This window comes from Mus caroli, unplaced genomic scaffold (genome assembly GCF_978045245.1).
Source record: "Mus caroli unplaced genomic scaffold, Mus_caroli_1 scaffold_3, whole genome shotgun sequence".
NCBI lineage: Eukaryota > Metazoa > Chordata > Mammalia > Rodentia > Muridae > Mus > Mus caroli.
The window spans coordinates 65,534,681-65,548,600 of record NW_028227258.1 but is presented as its reverse complement, the minus strand read 5'-3'; the positions used below and the strand labels follow the sequence as shown (position 1 = coordinate 65,548,600).

Genomic DNA, 13,920 nt, shown 5'->3' with positions numbered 1-13,920 from the left:
CAGGACTTCTGGGCCTGCCTCAGCCCCTCCTCCCTCATCCTGCAGTCACAGAGTCAGGCGGGCCAAGCTCCTATGATTTTGCTGAGCAAGGAGAGGGGGCAAAGTCACCACTGCATGCACCCATGGAAAGCAGTAAGCAGGCATCTAGCAGGGAAGTGGGTAAAAGAGGAGGAGGCAGGGCCAGAGCGAGAGAACCTGAAAAGCAACATGCATGCCCCACGCGCGCGCGCACACAAGCCAGCTTAGAAAAGTTCTGCTGGATTCCTAGAGACAACAGGAAGAGCCTACCCAAAAGCCCACCACAGGATCTCTGCTGGGATCCAAGCACCCATTACTGCTCCTAAACTGGGAGAAGTAGCGGCCTCTAGTGGCCAGTAAGCCATCTGCAGATCTGTTGTGGGACAGGATCTTAGGCCCTTGAGCCAGACTGCCCCAGGTCTGAAGCTCACTCCACAGCCCATGAGGACCACATCTTCCTCCCATCCCTAAATGCCGCTCCTCTTCCCACACCACATCTGGCCTCACACTGCTCGGATGGTGAGGTCCCCATGAACATAACGAAGAGCATGTTTCTTATGTCACAACCAACTTTAATAAAAAATAAATTACTTCTGGGGTGGGCATCATTTTCAGTGTGAAGTGGCGGCTGGGGCTAGGATGTCTTATGCTGACGTTTCTCCTTTTCACCCTCGACACAAGTGGCCCCTGCCCTGGAGAGGTGTGGTCCTTCCCCAGTAAGGTAGGGTGGCAGTGGCTGATCCCTGCCCCTGCTAATGAGGGAGGTAGGAATACAGAGACTGGATAAGGCAGGGATGGGAACAACAGGGTAACTTAGAAGATGTGGAGACGAGGATTGGGGCACAGACCTGGAACTTCTGGGGGACACACACGACGTAGCTGGGATTAGTGTGGAAATGTAACCTTGCTCTCCGCCTTTCTCCCCAGCCCAGAAAAGCACGAGGGATACAAGCACCGCCCACTTCCTATTCTTTCTCAAGCTGCTTTTGAGGAAGTGATAAACATACACAAGGCAGACCCCCAGGCAGGCCAGGTACACTTCTTGGGCTATCACACTGTGGGTCTTTCACCCTGGAGGATCCCTCTGGCAAGGCTGAGACCAGGTGAAAAGCCAGAGGGTACAGAGCGGGCTAGTCGGGGCTAGTCGGTGGGTGGCACAAGAAAACCACGAAGGCAGGGTCTCTGGGACCTGTTTCAAGCCGGTTCCAGCTGGGACTGCTCCAGGACATGGGCACAAGAGCGGCAGCAGGTAGTTGTGTAGTAGGGGTAGACGCAGAGCCGGGCCTGTACCACCAGGGGGCAGTGTGGAGAGCTGTCCTTGCATTGGTCATCTGAGGACAGAGGTCAATGGCACAAGACTGGACTGACATCATTCCCTCTGGGAGCGTGGTATCCATTCCCACCAGCCCTTCTCATATCTGCCCGTAGTCCAACTCCATCCCCTCTACTGGGGTGGGTGGGACGCTCTTTACCTGGTTGCTGGTTGCAGGGTTGGCTGTTGCAGGGCCGCTTCCTGGAAGGTCGCAGGTGAGGAGGGCATCGGGAGCTGAGAGTCTGGTTGCCACTCAGGCACTGGACTTCCCTCGTCTGCACGCCTCCCTGGCAGGATCGAGAACACTGGGGAGACCACAGCCATCTGATCAGATGTCTAACGTTCTCAGGGCTGCTCCCCGGGCCACCCACTTCCTCTCTGAACGACTGTGGTAGAACATTCTCCAGGGACATTATAAAATCCCAAATGGAGAGGGTCCCCCAGTCCTGCAAGTCTTTGGGAAGTGGGACAACACAAAAGGTCGACTGGGTTGTCTTGGGCCGAGAGAGGCTTGGCTGAGTGCAGGCCTCTTTGCTAGAGGCCCAAAGAGAGCAAGGCATGGGTGCCAGGCACTCACCGGACTCCAGAGAGTGGAGAACCATTTGTCCTCACAGGCCTGCCCCTGACAGGGCTGCAGGGCAGGCGGCCTGGGTAGGTGGGAACAGTTGCTGGGAGAAGTCACATTGAACTCGGCCCCCAGCTTGGACACACAGATAATGTCTCTGTGCTGTGTGCCAGACCCACACTCCGAGGAACACTGTGTAAGGGAGGGGAAGAGAGATCACTCTTAAGTTAAAAATGTGGGGGTTCACCAGGACTGGTTTCCCTCCGGTCCCGCATCTCAGGGCCCACAGCTGACCTCACTCCAGGGCCCTGTGAACCAACGCCATGTCCTCTCACAGGGCCCTAAACTGCAGGCACGCATATCCGGAGGGCGGCTTCTGAGAGGGCAGCCCTGCTCAGCGCTTCCTGCTTCCGGGTCCCCCGGAAGGGTCACCCCACTCCTAAGGCAGACCACAGTGCGTCTCTGGATTCCTGTCCCGCACTCGGCTGAGCACTGTAGGGAGGGAGAGTAGCCTGTGTGTTGGGAGGTGAGAAAGCCCTGGGGGTACCAGCCTGGGAGAGGAGATAGACAGCTGGGTTCTAGTCTGTTCTTGAACTTGGTGTAAAGCTGAGATACTTAAATTTCTGACCCTCTTGCTTCTACCTCTTGGGTGCTGGGGTTAAGACTGTGTGTCATACACCTGGTTTATGTGACACTGGGGAGCAAAAGTTGGGCCACATGCATGCCAGCTTTGCAAACACTGCCAACTGAGCTACACCATATCTTATTTATTTATTTATTTGAGTGAAACCTATTGTTTCTGTATGTACAATTCGTTTAAAGACAGGGTCTCTCTATGTAGCTCTAGTCATCCTGGAGCTGGCTGTATGGACCAGGCTGGCCTCAGACTCAAGAGAGACCCTCCTGTTTCTGCCTCCGTAGTGAAATTAAAGGTGTGTGCTTTCGAGTCCAGCCTGCGTGTGAGTGCAGGGGCCCAAGGGCAGGTTCTCTCTTTCCACCATGGGATCCAGGGCCTCACTCAGATTGTCGTCGGGTCTACCACACAAGGAGTTTCACCTACTGAGCCATCTGGCCAGTCCCCTGCTGCGTTTTACTTTGCTGTTTTGTGTGTATGTGTCTGTGTATACCACATATGCCCACAGAGGCCAGAAGAGGATACCAGATCTCCTGGAACTGGAGTTAGCAGTGATTGTAAGCCACTTGATGTGGGTACTGAGAACTGAACCCAGGTCCTCTAGGAAAACAAAAATGCCCATAACTACTGAGCTATCTCTCCAGCACATTTTTTCTTTTTTGTCTGGTTGGTTGGTTGGTTGGTTGGTTGGTTGGTTGGATTTTTGTTGGTCGTGGTTTTTTGAGGCAGGGTAGCCCTGGCTAGCCTAGAATTCAAACTCACAGAGAGTTCTCCTGCCTTATCTGGGATGAAAAGTACTGCCGTATCCAGTTTGCATCTGTTTGTTTGTTTATTTGTTTAAAAAAGACAGATTGAGCTGGGCAGCGGTGGCACATGCCTTTAATCCCAGCACTTGGAAGGCAGAGGCAGGCGGATTTCTGAGTTCAAGGCCAGCCTGGTCTACAAAGTGAGTTCGAGGACAGCCAGGGCTATACAGAGAAACCCTGTCTCGAAAAACAAAAAACAAACAAACAAACAAACAAAAAGACAGATTGAGGGGGGAAAGGGGTGGTAGCACACACCTTTAGTCCCAGCACTTGCTAGGCAGAGGGAGGTATATCTCTGTGAGTTTGAGGCTAGCCTGGTCTATAGAGCTAGTTCTAGGACAGCCATGTTTCACAAAGAAATCCTGTCTCAAAAAAACCAAAACAGAACAAAAAAGTTCTACTGCTGCTCGTATGACCTGGAACTCACTATGTAGCCCAGGCTGGCCCAGCCTCCCAAGTACTAAAATGATGGGTGTGAATGTAAGTTTTTCCCATTTAACTCTGAATTCCTAGGCTAGGTCAAGAACAAAGTTTATCAAGGCTGTGTTGGACAGGGTGTGACAGCCTGGCCTGGGGTACAGTCACCAGGGAAGGCAGATTTGCCAGGAGTGTAGGACCCACCTTGGAACTCCAGTCACTGTAGAACCAGGCTGTGGTGCAGGGGCCCATGTCACAGGCCTCTCTGCTCGGGGGCGGCGGGGGCCCGGAAGCACACTCCTGCTTGTTCACCTCATCACCATTACTGCCAACACACCGTACTTGCCGGCTCCTCTGACCACGACCGCAGCGCACAGAGCACTGAAGGATGAGAGACCCGAGGCTGGGCGTCAGCCATCTTCCAGCCTTGCTTCTACAGAACCAGAGTTTTACAGACTGGGAGAGCTGAGCAAGGGCCTCCAGGCTGCCAATCCTGGTGCGTCTGTCTGATACTAGGTTCCATAGAGGTCTTGTTTGTAAAGTTTCTGATGACAAAGAAGAAAAGGTGGAAATTCTTTGGAGCCTACTTCTCAAGGGTCCTCCTCACCTGGCTCCAGGGGGAGCTAATCTCCCAGTGGCCACAGAGGTGCAGCTGACAAGACTGGGTGATATTGGGCCGGGGGAGATGTCCACAGCGCTCTGGAGGTACCGAGGAGCCACCACCTCCAAATTCCTGTCTGCAGAGTAGCTGGCGGTGCTGGGTGCCAGGGCCACAGGATCGGCTGCAGGATGTCCACTCGCCAGCCTCCCAGCTGTGGGTGAGGGAGAGGGAAAGATGGGTGGAGACGTGTGGGGGTGTGACAGACTGGGACCCGCATAGGAGAGGAGTCATATTTCACACTTGGCATCTGCATTTCTAGCTGGGAAGGAGGCTGCCACGGTTTCCTTACTGTCTACGGGGCGTGAACCTTTCTAATCTACTCTTCCTGCACCCAGGTGCTGTAAGAACCGAGGGCAGGGAGCAAGGGCGGGGCCAGCCCTCCCTGTGGGCCGTACTCACTATGGAGGACACGGGGGTCCATGGCAGGGTTCAGGGGAAGCTGGGGGTCTGGCCCCCACAGCACAGCTCTGTTCATCCAACTCCTCTCCTGACTCACGGGAAATGCAGAGGAAAATGGGGTGCCAAACACCTGAAGGGAGTAAGAGGGCAGCCAGGGGAGGCAGGAAGGCTCAGAGCCCCGTTTCAATGAAGTCCCAGACATAGGGTCCAATGTAGACCCGTGGTCCAGGATACAGAATCTGTATAGATAAATAGAGAACAGGGATTTGGGCTGAGGTGTGGAACCTCACCTTTGCCACAGGATGCTGAACACTCAGAGTGCCCCACTTGTTTCCAGTATCCAGCAGAAGACCCCATGGCTGTCCTGACACGAGTCGGAGGAGGCACTTGGGGAATCCGCACCTGACGCTGGAGGGTGCCTGGTGCCCGGACTGGGCGGGGGGCTGAGGGGAGTAGGGGCTCCCCCCTCAGCATCTCTGCAGGGAAGTCCAGGGACCAGATTAGATGCCTCCCTGCTACCCTGGAGCTCCGTCCTTGCCTCACCCTCCTCTTCTGGGTCTGGGGATCCTAGTTTTACCAGGCTGAGGCTGAAGGGCTGGAGGCTTTGTGGAAGGACTCTCTAGGACTGCAGGAGGGGAAGAGATGACATACTGATAAAAAACACCTGGGTTGTCCTCTTGAAAGATCATCTGAAGGGAAGATCATAATGGTTTGGGGTAACAAGAAGGGCATACGCTAGACTAGATCTACACTCCTCTGCCCTAAGGGCCCTCCCTCCCTCCCTAAGGATTTAGCACCTGCCCCAGCTCACATAGACGTCCACAGGCTGAGTGGTAGGGCCTTCTGCTGACAGACTCTCCCCCTTGCCTTCTTCCCGTGGAGGACGGTTATACTGGAAGACAGTCCCGATGGCTGTATAGGACCCTGGAGGATCCACAGCCCAGTTCCCATTGATAATGGAGCGGCCCCCAGGCCCTCGGAGTGCTGAAAGACAGATGTCTGAGCTGAGTGATAGTGGTACCCTCTTCTGAAGCCTTTGTGCCCAAAGACCTCGACCATCCACCCTCCTCACCCTCCATCCGGCTTAGGAGAAGGCTCCAGCCTCTTCCTGTTTTGCCTTTCGTTTGGCTGAAGAGGGTGTGTAGTAGGCAGATCAAAGAAAAAGGATAGACTGGGGCTTAGGACCGAGGTCCTCTTTCTCACCGAGGTAATTGGAACTGGGTCGCAACTGGGAAATGTGAAGGTGGGAGGCCCCGGCCGGGATCCACAGGATCTTCTGATAGCCCAAGGGGCCCCCTCGGTCAGTGAGATTCCCCGAAACCAGGCGGCAGGTAGAACCATCACCCCCACAGACTCCGCAGCCATCCGGACGCCTGCCAGAGCCAAGGACCCCATCACAGCCAGGGCTCTGGGGAGAGTGAGGTGAGGCAGGGGCCACACAGACGCCAGGCATCCCTCACACCTGGCTCCGCTCCACCCAGGGCCCTCAGCTCACCCCTGCCTGCCACCCTCTTTGTGCTTCAAGTCAGTAGTCTCTGAACTCCTTCCTCTCCACTACGTCTGGAGGAGCTTTAGCCAAGTCTGGTGGGATCCTGTCTACAACTCACCCTTACTGGGCAGCAGAAACTTTCCCTTTGGCCACCTCAGTCTGGTGTTTTCACTCTTGTGGCAATTAAACGAGTGTGTGTGTATGTGTGTGTATGTGTATGTGTGTGTATATGTGTGTGTGTATGTGTGTGTGTGTATGTGTGTGTGTATGTGTGTGTGTGTATGTGTGTGTGTATGTGTGTGTATGTGTGTGTGTGTGTATGTGTGTGTCTGTGTATGTGTGTGTGTGTGTGTGTAGGTGCACATGTACAAACCAACACCCTGCCCTCCCTCACCAGGCAGCGTCCAGCCACACAGATGTCTAGGGATCCAGGCTGACACAGGGTTCCATCCTGCACCTTTTCAGTGTGCCGGACATAGAATCGGAAGCCACGGGGGCGGCAGTTCAGTTCACAGCGCTGGGAGCCCTGAACTATAGGAGGAGACACAGGCTAGTTAGCTGGGTTCCCTTGAGGAAGACGCCCCCCAGAGCCCTGACAGCCTTTACATATGGGGCAGCTTCCCACGCTTATGATTTTATGTCTTATGTTTTTGTTATGCTATGTGGTTTAAGAATTTGACTGATGCCGGGTGTGGTGTGCACGCCTTTAATCCCAGCACTTGGGAGGCAGAGGCAGGCAGATTTCTGAGTTCGAGGCCAGCCTGGTCTACAGAGTGAGTTCCAGGACAGCCAGGGCTACACAGAGAAACCCTGTCTCGGAAGAAAAAAAAAAAAAAAGAATTTGACTGATTCTCCCATTTCGTCCTCCTAAAAAAGGATAAGTTTGGCAGCTGGACATCAAAGATTTTTGTTGTTTTGTATAGGATTGGGGTGTTCAGGTGGGAGAAAGAGGTCATCTTGCAGGAGCAGATTCTGGAGATCAAACTCAGGTCACCAGGCTTGAGACAAGCTTCCTTACCCACTGAGCCAAGCCTACCATTCCTCAAAAGGGTTTCTGACACGTATGATCATGAGTTCATAGCTCATGAAGGTTTGTCTTGGTGTGGAGTTGGCATAGCCACAAGTCCCAGTGGATAGTAACTTGGGAGCAACAGTGTCCTGCTGGAACCAGTGAACAGGTCACAGTCACGCCCCCTGCCGGAAAGAGCCTCTCTAGACAGCTCCCTCTCCCAGCCTGCTTCCAGTCCTGACCATCCACCCATCACTTCCCGAAAACCCCTCCCTTCCTTAGATCTGGGCTAAGTGTCTGGTGTGACCTGAAAAGTAAGACAACAGAAGGGTGAGAGGGGCCACCCAAACCTGAGTCGGTCCTTGGGGGGGGGGGGACAGGCTAGAAACCGCACCTTCAGTGAAGGGCTCCCACTGGTACAGCTGGCCCATGAATTCCTGGGAGTCAAAGGCGGCACACTGTAGGGCCCTGGGGTCTGGCTGCTCAGGGGGGCAAGGCTGAGAAGACAGATACACAGGAGTCAGAGCTGCAGGAGAAATCTGGGATGTGGGCCACAGCCAGACTAGGATTTGGGAACTGGTCGGTCAGCTCCATAGAAGAACATCAAGGCTCCCGCCCTGAAGTCAGAACCTCCATCCTCCAGTCCTGGTCTGGCAAGATGAGGACCCAGGTCAGGGAACAGTGAACGCCTAGGCCACAAAACCGGGAGAAGAACTCACCTCCTGGCTGCAGGCTCGCATCTGTTCACTTTCCCCAGAACAGTTTGGAGCAGGGCTACTGGGAGCAAAGACGCTCCAGAGTGGGCTGGAGTCTCTTGTCAGGGGCAGCCAGCCATCTGGGGACCTGTGAGGACCTGGAGGTCTCCAGTGCCTCCTGCTCTGCTGGCTCCGGGAGACAGGAGAGAAACGAGGTGGGTGTCGCTCTGCTCCCTGGGGACTGCTCCAACTTCCGGGGGAAGGTGGCATTCCTGGCCCAAGGGATCCCTGGAAAGACCTACTGTCTCCAAAGGAGGAGGTAGGTGCAGGGACCCCTGTGTAGGAAGGAGCAGAACTAGTTCTGGGGAGCACTTCTGTCTGAGCACTTCCAGACCTTGGAGTTTCAGCTGAGTGAGAATGGGGTTCAGGGGGCTGCATGTGAGGGCCGTGCTTTTCAGAGGCCAGCTCTGTGCTTGGAGGCTGGGATGGAACCATCGTCCCTTCCCCTGTAGAAGACTTCTTGGGTTGCCCGGGTCTGTGAGGATGCCTGCGGCTCCGGTGCAGAGGCAAGGCAAAAGGCACTCTCCCATAACCGAACATCCCCGGCTTGATGGGGTCTCGAACCCGGAACCTAGGAGGATGTGTAGACTTAGTCATCTCTTAGCCTGTCTCCCTAGTCTGCTTCCTGAAAGACTGGCCTGCAGCGCGGAAGCGCCTTTCCATTACCCCCTGTTCTGCTCTGCCCTCAGAGCCTCACCTCTGGGCCCCTTGAGGCTCCTGGGTCTCCTCTCTCCCCACTTGAGAAGCAGGAGCTCGAAGAGGGCCACCCCTTCCCCGAAGCTGTGGCCTATACAGAGACTGGGGATCCCGTGGAGTCTGGGGTCTGGAGCCCTGGCCCCGGGGCCGGTGGGCTTCTGGATGTCTTGGGGGTCGGGGAGGGAGGGGCAGGGCTGAGTGCAGTTCACATGTTCGGCTCCTGCGCTGCACCCCCACCCCACAGGGCTGGGAGCAGGAAGCCCATCGACCCCAAGGTCCCCAGAGGCCCTCAGAGACCTGGCCCTCCTCTGATGGCAGCTGATGAGAAGGTCCAAACAGCTACAGAGGGGAGAAGGTCAGAATTAGTGTCTCAAGGTTCAAGGGTTATTCGTTGTCCAAGGTCACATTTACAGGTAGGGCCAAACTCCAGCCTTTTCTAAGTTATTAGACTAAGAGAGGGAGTCAGTCTGGGTGGGCCAAACCTGATACAAGGGGCCGAAGTCTCCCAGTGGGAATGTGAAGCCACCCTACAGGGGAGGCCAGGGCACAGTGGAGGGACCCTGGGCAGGGTAGCAGTGGCTCACTTGTCCCGGGCTCACCTCCTGATCCTGGCAGAGCTGAGGGAGAGGCAGGAGCAGCAGCATTATACACAGCCAGAGCCTGCACACCGAGGGGGTGGGGGACATCAGAGAGAGCCAGAGGTGTTACGACATTGCCTGCCCCCACCCAGGCTCTCCACATCCTGGTTGCCAGCTTCTCAGGAAGCAGACGTCCCTTGTCACTTGCCAGACCCCTTCCAACAGTCCACAGTCCCTTCCTGTGTGCTTTCCCTCTCTCTCTCTCTCTCTCTCTCTCTCTCTCTCTCTCTCTCTCTCTCTCTCTCTCTATCTCTCTCGTGTGTCCTGTGTGTGTGTGTGTGTGTGTGTGTGTGTGTGTGTACGTGTGTTGAGACAGGGTTTCTCTGTGTAACAGTTCTGATTTCTGAATGTCCTGGAACTCACTCTGTAGGCCAGGTTGGCCTCAAACTCACAGGCATCCACCTGCCTCTGCTTGAGTTACAGGTGTGCACCTCACTCTCCGCCCCTTCCCTGCCCTAACGGAGACAGAGCTGGTCCTTTCCACTGCTACCCCTCTTTCTTACCTGCCCAGCCAAGACTCCATTGCTCTTCCCGTGACTGCCCCTGGGCTGGGAAGCAGGGGACAGGGTCGCTACTCTGGCATCGGGGCTCGGAGGGTGCTCTGAGGAGGGAGGAGCATGGCGTTACCCCTCCAGCTATCTGGGGGGACTGAAGGGCTGTCTCAGCACAACACCAACAGCCTGGAGGGGTGGGGGAGGAACGGTCCACCCCTTTAGGACCTAAGGGTGGGAGCAAGAAGGGACGTTGTCTTTGTCATCTGCTAGAGGGTGGGGGTCTGACCTCAGCCTCTCAGTTCAGTTTAATCTCCTCCCTATGGCCCAAGATGGACTTAGCTCCTCTGGAGGCTGAGTGGGGGTTGTGCATAGGCAGCTTGGGCCAGAGCTTCTTTCTCCTAGAGCTCTAGGGCCTAGAGGAGGCAGGCTATGCCAGTCACCCATGAGGGGCCAGCCAGAGGCCTCCTGGTACCAGGGGTGGGGTCACAAGCCTTAATCCCACAGTTGGGATGGAGTTCAAGGGGTTCAGCCTGGGTGATATGGGACCTCTATCTCAAAACAAACAAACAAACAAACAACAAAAAAGGAAAACCAACCTCCTCCCCCTGACAGAACCCAAGAGCATTTGTTTCTTTTCCTTTAACTAAGCTCCTTATGGAGGACCAGGCTCATATGGGCTGCCCCGGGCATTTTTTTTGTCCAAGGGATAAACTAAATGGGTTAATGGCTTCATCTCCTGAGAAGAGGCAGTGACTTATCCTCCCCATGAGTGCCAGCATCCACAAGGCACTGGCTCAGGGTGACTTAGCTCATGTACAACTAGTTTTCTGCTTTTTTTTTTTTTTTCCTTACAATGCTCAGCCAAACTGGGACACCTAAGAAGGAGAGATGTAGCCATAGCAGCCCATGCTTGCCAGGCTCTCCCTCCCGTATCCCTGGAAAGTCCACCCTTAAGTCTAGCTGTAAACAGTGGGTAGCAGGGGTCTTCATACCTGTCCTCAAATCTTGTCCCTCCCTACCCCCATCCTCTAATCCCTGCCTGCTCTTTGAGGCCCCGCCTACCCACATCCTCATCCCATCTAAGTTCTGCTTTCCAGGAAAAACACTGTTTCTGCGCCTTTGAATGGCACCATGAGAATCCAAGGATCGCTGGCCAAAGTAGGCCAGCTCAGGGCATGCAAAGGACGGGGGGTGGGGGTGGGGGAGGCAAAGCTAGGTCCTGCTCCCCCTCCCTGGGACCCCAGGGCTTGGGAATTTGAGGAGACCAAATGGGCTGAGCTGAGTTCTTGGAGCTAGGGAGGAGGTAAAAGGCACCATGTCCTTCTTCCCCTGGTTGGGCCAGCCACTGAGTCCACGACTTCCCTGATGGACGAGTGGCCGTGTTCAACCCACTCATCAGCCCTCTGCTTGCCCAGTGAGGCTGGAAGGACAGGGGTAAAAGGGTGATGGACACAACCTGTCTGATGCTGGTCCCCTCTCCACCTCCCTCGGCGCCTCTCTGCTCCTCCAGTCTGTCCCTGATACCTCTCCATGGTCTACCCAGTACACATAATCCTGTCCTGAGCTGGTTTTGGCAGCTCTCTGGAGAAGTGAGGGGTGGGGGGTGACGAGAACTCCTGGGGCCAGGGCCAGGGCCAGTCCTGGCTCCCTCTCTGGAAAAGTCCACCCCACCCTCCCCTGAACAGGGGAGCAGGAGCCGACACCCCCCCCCCACACACACACCGCACAAATGTATGTTTGTCCTTTCTCCACGCCCAGGGTGAGGAAGACAGGTTGGAAGTGGGCATCCTGAAGTCACGGTGGACCCTGGCTGAGCACAAACCTATGCTGCTCCTGGTCACACCCCCTTGTGGGCCAGTGACACCAAGGAAAGTGACTTGCAGGGAGCTAACCCCTTCACCCCAGGCTCACCTCAAGCAAATTAGCCAATGCGGAGTGGACGGGTGGAGGGAGAGTTAGTAAGGGCTGGGCTAGCAGAGGAGAGATGCTGTCCTGTCAGAATGCCAGGGTTTTCACGGCATCCCGCCCCCCCCCCCAACCCATCCCAACAGGTGTCTTTTCCCTCAACCTCTCACAACAGATTGAGTTGTGCAAAGAGCACTCATCCGCATCCCTCCCGGACACCCTATCCCTGCCTTCCCAGAGTACTGGCGTCTGGTCGCATCTTCCCGAAGCCCCTCAGGGAAGAGCCGGCTGCGCCGGCGTGCAGGGAGGTCCCGGGTATGTTTTCCAATTTCACTATGTGACTTAATAGGAATCTTGGCACAAGCCCTCGCCCGGGTGATGGGACTCGGAGTCCCAGGGACCAGACCCCCTCCCCAGGAATTCGCCTTAGGGTCCGCTGTTCTGAGACAGTCAGAGCCCAGGCGGGGGTCGGGGAGGTTCTACCTTCTCTGCGCCCGCTCTCTCCAGCTGCCTCCGGTAGCGGCCACCGCGGCCCGGAGCCCCGGGACAGCACCGCCCGCGGCAGGCTCCGCCCCACGCCACCCGTGCCCCGCCCGCCACGCGCCGGCCTCAACCACCCACCCCGGGTGCCCCTTACAGCTAAAGATCTTGCAGCCACGCTACGGACACGATTCCCGCGCCCGCCCCGGGGCTCGGGACCCCACCAACTCTGGCAGGCTCCTTTGGGCGGAGCCTGTCCTCGAAGAACCTGGGCTAGCCCCGAACCAGCAAGGGGATTTGCAAACTAGACCCATGTAGCTCTGCGCAAACTCAGATCTGCCCAAGCCAAGGCCCTCTCCTCCACGCAGCCAAAGCCATCGCCTCCGCTTTTTCCAATACTGGGCAGTGAACCATGTGGCTCTGATGGCCAGGGACGTCTTTGAGCCTCGGTTTCTTCATCCATAAAATTTTACACCCTGGAGCTTAGCGGGAGGAATGCATGCTGAATTATGAGTCAGACAAAATTTGGATTTGAATTTCAGCTTGAGCATTTGCCAGCTCTGTGGTCTTTCATAAGCACTTCAACTTCAATGCGGCAATGTCGTCTGTAGAATGGGAGAATCTGATGTGTATATTAGGCTTGGAGATGTTTATCCATCTCCATGTGGAAGAATGACTGAGGAGGGGTGGGGAAGGGATGAAAACAGCTTTCGGTTTTTATGCTTTTTATTCTATTTATATGTCTTTTAATGGATTGTTGGTTTGTTGTTTGTCTTTGAGGCAGGGTCTCTGTAGCCCTGTCTGGCTTGAACTGTGTAGACCAGGCCAGCCTTCAACTCATGGAGATCCACCTGCTATTCCTTACTGCAGTGTTGGGATTAAAGGTGGGATTAAAGGCCTGCCTATGCCGTGCCTGTCCAATCTCGTAACTTCTTTGAAAAACAAAACGTGTAGGTTGTTCGATGCTAGACTGGTCTTCAGGGTGAATTCCAGCTGAGGCTGGGCATGGGGGGAGGGGAGAATATATAGGGAATGGTAGTGCATGTTTAGCACTTGGGAGGCTCAGGCAAGAGAGCAGAACCACTAGTTCAAGACCAGCTTGGGAAATCCAGCAAGTTCTAGGGCAAGCTGGGCTACAGAGTGAGACCACCCCAGTTTCAACAATGAAATACCAGAGCAAGGTTAGAGAGATGGCTCAGCCATTGAAGGCCAGGCTCACCACCAATGTCAAGACACTCAAATACAGAAGTTGTAGCAACGTTGTCTTGCAACCCATAAAACAACAGAGGCCCCTGGTGCCCCCGGCTAATGTTTCCTAGTTTCTTGGCTATATCTTACACTTTGTGCTCAAGGGCACAGAAGCTAGTTTAAGTCCTTAAGGCTCCAAGTCTAGTTTGAACAGATCCTGCCAGTGAGAAATGACCACTTTGGAGCTGACATGTTAACTGTGGAAGCAGGGTCTATCCCAAGGCAGTGGGTGTGTATATAAAGCAGCCCTATGTCTTGGGGTGTAATAATGCGCTGAAGCAGAGCTTTGCATGCAGGATGCTCTGGGTTCTGTTCCCAGCCATTCCCAGCACTGATCAAGGCAGAAAGGTATTATTTGTTACTTAGACAAGGTCCTGCCACGGTAGGGCAGGTT

General features: G+C 55.1%; 1 protein-coding gene across 2 annotated transcripts; it reads right to left on the bottom strand.

Annotated features, from left to right (window-relative positions):
• Positions 1 to 569: 569 nt before the first annotated feature.
• Adamtsl4 (ADAMTS like 4) lies at positions 570 to 12,360 on the bottom strand. Of its 2 annotated transcripts, none has more exons than XM_021158788.2 (18): positions 12,282 to 12,360; positions 9,903 to 10,000; positions 9,361 to 9,421; positions 8,763 to 9,100; positions 8,030 to 8,636; positions 7,705 to 7,807; positions 6,696 to 6,832; positions 6,016 to 6,220; positions 5,624 to 5,796; positions 5,390 to 5,501; positions 5,103 to 5,288; positions 4,813 to 4,942; positions 4,360 to 4,564; positions 3,957 to 4,133; positions 2,190 to 2,387; positions 1,908 to 2,087; positions 1,491 to 1,635; positions 570 to 1,349 (listed from the first exon to the last, which is right to left on the bottom strand). In XM_021158788.2, exons 2-18 carry the CDS (start codon positions 9,920 to 9,922, stop codon positions 1,213 to 1,215), a joined length of 3,114 nt encoding a protein of 1,037 aa, XP_021014447.1. In that variant the 5' UTR covers positions 9,923 to 10,000; positions 12,282 to 12,360; the 3' UTR covers positions 570 to 1,212. The 2 variants fall into 2 exon arrangements, with proteins under 2 accessions (XP_021014447.1, XP_021014448.1); XM_021158789.2 differs by having other exon boundaries at positions 9,903 to 10,118; positions 12,282 to 12,337.
• Positions 12,361 to 13,920: the final 1,560 nt, after the last annotated feature.